Source organism: Cryptomeria japonica, chromosome 4, assembly GCF_030272615.1.
Source record: "Cryptomeria japonica chromosome 4, Sugi_1.0, whole genome shotgun sequence".
In the NCBI taxonomy this organism is placed as follows: Eukaryota; Viridiplantae; Streptophyta; class Pinopsida; order Cupressales; family Cupressaceae; genus Cryptomeria; species Cryptomeria japonica.
Window position 1 is genome coordinate 468,534,253 of NC_081408.1, and position 9,112 is coordinate 468,543,364.

Genomic DNA, 9,112 nt, shown 5'->3' on the forward strand with positions numbered 1-9,112 from the left:
AAATAGGATAATTGATCAAAATGATTTACTTGGAATGATTTAATTAATTAAATAAATATTTAATTAATATACAGTGATTTATTTGCCATGTAACATTAATGATTAATTAATTAGGTGCTGAAGGTTGATTTAATTGCCTTTGGCTAGGACCTTGGTGATGTTGTCGAGATTAGGGGCCCATGGTTTATGTGACTATTTTTAGGGTATTACATTTATGACCATGAAATTCAAGCTCTATACATATATTATATGAATAGACCTTTTAGATGTCCAAAATCAACGTCACAAGTCTTGCAACATTGTACTTAAATCCCATTTGTTTCAATGGTTGAACAATCATTAGTAATTTTACATTAAAAAAATTTAAGTACTGTCCTACCCATGAAATTCAACATCTAGACATATCTTACATGAATAGACCTTTAACATGTCCAACATCAATGTCACAATTCCTCCACTACTCTATGTAAATCCCATATGCTTCAATGGTTGAACAATCAATAATAATTTTACATTTGAAAAAGTTAAGTATGGTCCTACGACCACAAAATTCAAGCTCTAGACATATCTTGCTACTTATAGACATCTCGCACCTCCAACATCAATGTCACAAGTTTGCACCACTCTACGTGTTTCAATTATCAAAAAATTAATAGTAATTTTACATATCATCCATATCAAATAGTGTTGAATATTTATTCTATTTTTATTGACCCAAATTAAACTTATTTAGACATATTTTACATGAATAGACCTTTCACATCTCCAAAATTAATGTCACAAGTCTTGCACCACTCTACTTAAATCCCATACGTTTCAATGATTGAACAATCAAATAATAATTTTACATTTGAAAAACTTGAGTATGGTCTTATGACCACAAAATTCAAGCTCTAGACACATCTTATTCACATCTCCAAAATCAATGTGAGAAATCTTGCACCACTCTACTTAAATCTCATGTGCTTCAATTATCGAAAAATTAATAGTAATTTTACACCTCATCCATATCAAAAAGTGATGGATATTTATCCACCTAAATTTACCTTATCTATTCAAATAAATGATATTTAAGAAAAGTTATCCTACACAATGTTCAACATAATGACTTCAATTTACAAGAACAAAATTTTTGAAGTTACCTTTAACGACCAACGAAACGATAAGCTTCCACCTAGATTAACCTTATCGATGATATTTAAGAATAGTGACCCTACAACATAGTGGGTTCAATTTACAAGAACAAAGTTTTTTGAAGTTACCTTTAGGGCGAACGAGAGGATAAGTTTAGCCCATAGGGCAGATAAATTACACAAGGATAAGTTTTCACAAAGGGAAAAGCAAGTATAAACAGGGTTTGTGAAATGGAAACGTTGGTTGAGAATCTAGTTGTCTAAATAAGCTTAATGTTTTGGCCACCACCCATTGCCAACTGTGTTTCGAATTTCAAAAACAACTTTGGAAATCTTTAGTTTATCCGTTACCTAATACCTACGTATTTATATTTCCATGATGATGAATTCAATGCGCGTGAGCAATTTACGATGTTCAAAAGCCACGTAGAAATAGGCCCGAATCATAACTGTACTCTTGTTTTGGATATGTTTTCACCGAGGGATTTTAATTTGTGTGGGTCATGGCCGCCTAGATCCCATCATTTATAAGTGCCAGGTGCCATTACACATTGTTAAAGGTCCAAAGTCCTCTGTCCAGATGGATATTGTTGATTTCCCAAAAGATTTTAACTGCTCAAAGTGTTTGATCTTATCATACAGGTAACCATGAATTACAGGGTGGGACTGTGTTGCTAGATCGGACGGTTGAGAGGGAAGGTCCTTGAGAAGTGGGTTAGATGTAGACGGTAGGATCAACCCCTCAGGTGGCTTAGGTGGCAGCCAGGGTACTTTATGAGTGGGGATACAAATGTCAGGTGTGGGTTCATACTAGGAGACTGAAATGCCTGGACAGAGGTAGTAGTAGGGCTGTCTTTACTGTCCTTTAAAGCTGGACAGTTGACATAAATCTTTGTGGTGTTTTTTGGATAAGAAATCCTCTTCTGGATTGTAGCGTTATAAATTTACATGTTTTGGTGGGGAAGTAGGAGAAGTATTTGAGTTTGATTCGGCCTGTTTTGGATAGGAATCTGCTGTGTTTTTGTTTTTCCTGTTTTGGGTGCTGGTCTCTGTTAGGGTTTTTTTGAGAATTCAAGAGACTTGAAGAGATCAGCTTCTTTTGTTGGTTTTTTTGAGGATTCTGTCAAAATGCCTGCCATGAGTTTTTCAGTCCGAGGGAAGGCCGAGGTAATGGAGTTTGAGGGTCGAATAACGCCTTATGTTGTCATCACATGTATCTTGGCTGCGAGTGGTGGGCTGATGTTTGGCTATGACATTGGAATTTCTGGTATGTTTCTCTTTGAACATATTTGCAACCATTTTTCTTTTGTTATTCGATATTTTGTAACCATTTTTTTTTTCTGCTTTTTTGAGTTAGGTATTGAACAACGATTAAAAAGTTAGAGATCATATTTCTGATAATTTGAATCTTGATAGATGGTACAATCAAAGAAGATACCGCTATCTTTAGCCAACTGAACTGCCAGTTTCCGATGTCTCCTCTTTCCATTTAGAATCTGCAACCTTCCAATGTCTCCTTTCTGTGACAAATCTTAGTCTTTGACATGTTATTCTTTCGATAATTATCAACAAATTGTTGAATTTTGATATCTCTTTACTTACAGTTAAGCTCTGAAGGGAATGCATTCCACCAGACCAGAGTTATTTGTAACATGGTCTTGTCCTTATCTCTTATGTCATGTCTTCTGAAATATAGATGACACAGTCAAAAAGATACTATTGCCCTCAACAATAATATTAGATAATTGATATTACTTTCATTTAAAAACCTCTTTTGACAGTCTGGAAATAGTTCCTCATCTGTGATTATTATATTTGGAAAATGGTTCTTAATCTTTGATGTATTATTCTTTCCGGAGCTACTGAAAAAAAATGTCACTTTTTTAAAAAAATTCAGAACAGCATGCAAACAAATCCCAACGGTTATAAATACTGGCCATGTCTCTAGCTTCTGACTACTTTTATGTTCACATGCAGGAGGGGTTACGTCGATGGATGATTTCCTCGAGAAATTTTTTCCAGTCGTGTATCTCAAGAAGAAAGAGGCCCACGAAAATGCATACTGCAAATACGACAATGAAAACCTCCAGTTGTTCACTTCGTCTCTCTATATGGCGGGTCTTGTAGCGACATTCTTTGCGTCGTATACAACCAAAAATTATGGTCGGAGACCTACCATGCTTATCGCAGGCTTATTTTTTGTAGGAGGGGTGGTGTTGAACACAGCAGCTGTTAATCTTTTAATGCTTATTCTCGGAAGAATTTTGCTCGGTTGTGGGGTCGGATTCGCTAATCAGGTAGACAAAATAATAAAATCGAAGACAAATCTTTTTCATATTTGAGATTATTTTTTTTGGATTTAATTGTATATTGTATGGGTGTTTTAAATTTTATGAATAATTGATATTTTACTGTTTGTAGATTTGATTGTGTATGAATTTTTAATATCAAATTTTAAATTACATTCTATGATCTATAATTTTAATGATAGAGAGGTGTAAGAAGATGTGAGCAAAATGAATCACATCTTCAAACTATTCTGATGATTCTCACATTGTCAAAACATCTCTATCATAGATTACAGAATGTGATCTGAAATGTTGATACTAAAAATTCATACCCATCAAATACAAAATATCATAGATACCAACCTCATAGATTATGTAATGATATAGATTGATATAACATTAATGAATGATATAGATTGATATTTTTGTTTTTAAATGAAACGCCAATAAAATTGGTACAAGAAACATGCCATAGTATAAAAACAAGAAGATTTCCCTTTTTCATATTCTAAAAGAGAGGAGGACTAGGATTTGACATAACGGGTAAATCTCCTGATGCAGGCCGTTCCACTTTTCCTGTCGGAGATCGCACCAACCAGGATTAGAGGCGCTTTAAACATCCTCTTCCAGCTAAATACAACGATAGGGATTCTGTTTGCCAATGTGGTAAACTACGGAACGGAGAGAATCAGGCCGTGGGGATGGAGACTTTCACTGGGTCTAGCAGGAATTCCAGCGCTCCTCCTTACAGTAGGCTCCTTATTTATAGTGGAAACACCCAACAGCCTGGTTGAAAGAGGACAGCTGGAAGAGGGAAAGGCCGTACTGAGAAAAATTAGAGGAACCAATAATGTAGATCCAGAGTTCAACGAACTAGTGGAGGCCAGTCGAATGGCAAAGCAAGTTAAGCATCCATTCAGAAACTTGCTGAAGCGAAGAAACAGACCTCAACTTGTCATAACAATCTGCCTGCAAATCTTTCAACAGTTCACTGGTATCAACGCCATTATGTTCTATGCGCCTGTGCTCTTTCAGACATTAGGATTCAAGAATGATGCCTCACTCTACTCTTCAGTCATTACTGGTGCAGTAAATGTTATTGCTACTATAATTTCAATATTCTCAGTTGATAAACTTGGGCGCAGAATGCTTCTTATTGAAGCCGGTATACAGATGTTTATTTCTCAGGTAAATAGATCAATTTTTTACCATTCTTGTATTTCTAGATTAGATTGTGTAAGTTTTATCATCAATATTTTAGATCATACTATTTTTAAGATATAAAAAGGTCTTATCTGATATGATTAAAAGATAATTTTTTGTAAATTATTTATAATTTTTTATTGTCTTATGATAGATAAAAGAATGTGATCGAAAATATTGATGAAAAAACCTAAAAATAAGAATGATCAATGTTTCACGCTTGGTTCTTCTATGTTGAGTTTTGAGCAATATGTTTTAACAAGTCGTTTGGACTTGCAGGTGATAATTGGAGTTCTGTTGGGAGTGGGCTTGAAACAGGATGAAGAACTGTCCCGTGGCACAGCTATTGTGATAGTGCTTATGGTGTGCACATTTGTTTCAGCCTTTGCATGGTCATGGGGGCCTCTTGGGTGGTTGATTCCTAGTGAAACATTTCCATTGGAAACTAGATCTGCAGGACAAAGTGTCACTGTGTGTGTGAACCTTGTCTTCACTTTTGTTATTGCACAAGCATTCCTGTCTATGCTTTGCAGATTCAAATACGGGATTTTCTTTTTCTTTGCTGCTTGGGTTTCAGTTATGACCATATTTGTACTGTTTCTCCTTCCTGAGACAAAGAATGTGCCAATTGAAGAAATGACAGAGAGAGTATGGAAACATCATTGGCTGTGGAAGAAGTATGTGAGAGACGTTGATTTAACTGATGATGAAGCGGGAGATGCCTATCCCAGACATGCAAATGGAATAACCGATGCCAACTCCTGCTAATTAAGACTCGCAGATGTAAATTAAAGCAGATTTCATTGGCATATCAGCGCACTTGTTAACTGCACTTTGGATATTTAATAAATTATATTGGTAAATAGACGTGAGTAGTAAATAGCCATCACAAATGTGAAACGAGCTTGCTTAGCTCGTTATTGTGGTTGTGGTTTGTTGATGAGTATTTTTTTGTTGGCTATTGTCGAGTTCAATTTTTGGATTTCATCGATCGGTTGATCTTGTAGACATGAAAAAAAACTTTCATTTCGTGTTTCATTATAAATTGTATGACTGCTGGTTTCTCAATGCTCAGGAGAGCATTTACTTCTGCTCTGGGTTGTTTCTCAATTTCTGCCAAATGCATGTTTTCACATTAATTTCTCTTGCATGCATTGTTTTGGATGAGCGGACTCAATTAAATCTTTCAAATCAGTCTAATCACTAATACCACATAATTGCAGTGGGAACAGGTTTTTTGGGGGGTAAATATTGAAGCGATGAACTGGTACCATATATGGATCTCATTTTCTTATCAAAAAAGGTTGGTTTAGGTGATTTATCTTAAATCACACTAATAAATAAGTTCAATTAAAAAAATGAATGTGATTCAGATGATCTACTTAAATAAGTCAATGCCCAGGATGTACTATTTAACTTGTTCGATATAAATTAGAATCATGACAAAATAAACACTTGCTAGAGCCATGGCTAAAATCATACAAAGATAGAAGATTATTGTAGTTTTATATGTGATTTTTTCCATAACATGTATGGTAATAGAGTTCTCAATGTTTAGAGAACATTTATTTTTGAGTTGTTTCATCAAGTGCATATTTTTACATTAATTTTTCTTGCAGCCATTGTTGTTGGATGAGTGACCCACAATTAATCTTCAAAATCAATCTAATCATAATATCTTTGGTTTAAACAACATACTCTAAGCATTCATTTGGTTAGGTGGCTTATATTAAATCATGCTAATAGATGAATCTTATTAGAGAAATAAGTATGAATTTAGAAGTACCATCTAAACAAATCAATACTTAGAACATGTTGTTTATATTTGAAAGTGAAAATGTTCTTTGTAAATTAGAAGCATGCCCACAATAGAATTATCACTTGTAAGAATCCTAGCTAAAATCATATACAAAGATGGAAGAGTCTTGCAGTTTTATCTAAAATCTTGTCTTACAACTATTACTAAGGGTGGGGTCTCATAGATGGGGGCTTTCGAAAATATTTCAATGGGTGTAATTCAGATTTTTTAAGATTAATTTAAAGTGGATGGTCCCATGATTTGTAATGTATATTAAACTTACAAGTTAAGCTCTTAAATTTATGGAAGTTGGCCATCTCATGAATTTTATTATTTTGCATTTTCAATTCAATAAAATAAATAAATAAATAAAACGAATTAATTGGTGAAAATTTAAAAATTATATATGATTTACGAGTGGTAGGAAAAATGTCTAAGTTGGTGCAGCGATTTCTAATCCCACCACAATTGCACTTGCTTAATTTGTCAAACTAAAAAATAAGAGCTACTATTGTTAAAAAAAAGGTTTTAATTAATCATGTAGGATTTTATTTTATTTTATGAATTCAAGCTCCTTCAAACTAGATTTGAAAACTCCATATATGTGATATAAAAATAATTTAGAATAAAATGTGTATACAACATCTAATATATATTTTTTATTGTATTTATTAATTGATTGAAAATAGAAATTGATATATTCTTTTTCATTATTAATGAATACGATAAAAGATGCAAATGAATGAATGATGTAGAAACATTTTGTTCATTTAAAAATAAACAAAGTTCTGTAATTCATGACTCCACAAATGAAACAAAGCTGAGAAGAATATTTGCAGAGAAAGAGAAAGAGAAAGACATACGAAACTAAAAGCATGTGAACTCTATTTAATTTTTTTTCTTCATGGTGTTTTCATGCAGGCTGGTACAATTCTATTTTTTTTTAGATGTTCTTGGTAGATTTAGTTTCATCCCACAAATTATAGCCCATAAGTTGGAATGAATCTGCACCTTACACCATCCCGTTAACTGAATAACTGTATGTATGCCCACATCTGGAGGAATTTCCTGCCCATCATAATTTAAAATGTAAATGGATCTAATTATTGTGTGAGTTAATTTTATACTTTTTAAAGCCAATTTTTAAACCATAAGTTAAATTTGTGTGTATGTTTTGTTATTGTTTTGTTTATTTAAAGTTAATTAGGGTTGAGGTTAACAATAAATGTGAAAGTTAATTAGGGTTGAGGTTAACAATAAATGTGAAATAATTTGTTATGTGCATTATACTCATTCATTAAAAATAAAATTGATGTTTCATTTATACAATCAACGAAGTGTAGATCACCCCTTCCCATATTAACATCTTTATACACTAAAATTTAGAAAAATAATAATAAAAATTAAACGGATTTTTAAACAAAATTTAAAATAATTAATAGTGAATATTTTTCAATTAATGTTCTTTATATTTTTGGTTTAGACCACAACCTTAGAATTGTAATAGGGCTCATTTTCATTTATCATTGCATGTGATTTCTTGCTATTGTCTAAACTCTATGGTGTCACCTTCTTTTCACATGGTTGTTCGTATGTCATGAGCCTTGAATGGAGATCCCTGATCAATAGAGAAGTGCTATTAAGAGCACAAATAAAGTTCCATCAATAGTTACACTTCTATTGGGGATGAGAGTGTAGGTAACATCTTCCACCTTGTATTTAACACACCCTCTTTTCATATTGGTTTTTAGTCTATATTATTAGATTGTGTTTGTATTATATGGGTTTTCATGTTGGAAAACATTAGTATATGTATTTGTTATATTGGCGAAGTTTTAATATTTCTATTATTTATAGGTATGGTTGTGATAGCATTTGTTGATTTAATGTCCACACTTATTGATTTAATGTCCAATAGTTGGCCTAGTGGTAAACTTGTGCTCTTAAAAGAGAGGTCACAAGTTCAAATCCCACAAGGGGGTAACTATAAAAGCCCCTTTCCTTTCCTTTTCGCATCAATAGTTGTGACTTTAAAGTTCTTATTGTGATGATGACTACCCATAATTGAATGAAATGCATCCATAAGCACTAAAAAACAATGAATCATGTGATGCCACATCAGAGCACATGTATGGGTCTCACTTTTTTTGGGTTGTTTTTGATGTGACATCATATTTGATGATGTGACCCTAAAACCTTATTTATAATCAAAGGACTTGCCAAGTAAGTTGCTGTAAAAAAATGAAAGTGATTTGAAATTTTCATTCAAAATTTTGAAAAACACGAAATTAAGGCGCTCAATTAATAAGTCCTCTTCCCTAATATATTTCTTTAAAGTATCCATGTATCAATCTAACCTCCTCCAATCAACTGATTCAATTAGTCAATCTTGACCAATCAATCAAGACATCAAACCATCAGGGTTAAATTCTCAACGCTTGGGAATCTGGTGTCCTAACAAGCGTGCTGGTTTGGACACTAACCATTGCCAAAAAGGTTTCGAGTTTCAAGAACAACTTTATACTAGCCAGGTATCAAAAGACATAGTTGAAGGTCCAAGGTCCTCTGTCCAGTTGGATACTGTGCATTTCCCATAAGATTTTAACTGCTCAAAGTTTTTGATCTTTTCATACGGGCAACCATAAAATACGGGGTGGTGCCAGTTGTCATGGAATGTAGGACTGTGTTGC

General features: G+C 33.3%; 1 protein-coding gene across 1 annotated transcript; it reads left to right on the forward strand.

The window, feature by feature from the left end:
* The first annotated feature begins 1,726 nt into the window (after positions 1 to 1,726).
* On the forward strand, positions 1,727 to 5,714 carry LOC131066655 (sugar transport protein MST4). The gene is made up of 4 exons (XM_058001470.2): positions 1,727 to 2,400; positions 3,111 to 3,430; positions 3,983 to 4,609; positions 4,904 to 5,714. The coding sequence occupies exons 1-4, from the start codon at positions 2,262 to 2,264 to the stop codon at positions 5,390 to 5,392; spliced, it is 1,575 nt and encodes a 524-aa protein (XP_057857453.2). The 5' UTR covers positions 1,727 to 2,261; the 3' UTR covers positions 5,393 to 5,714.
* Positions 5,715 to 9,112: the final 3,398 nt, after the last annotated feature.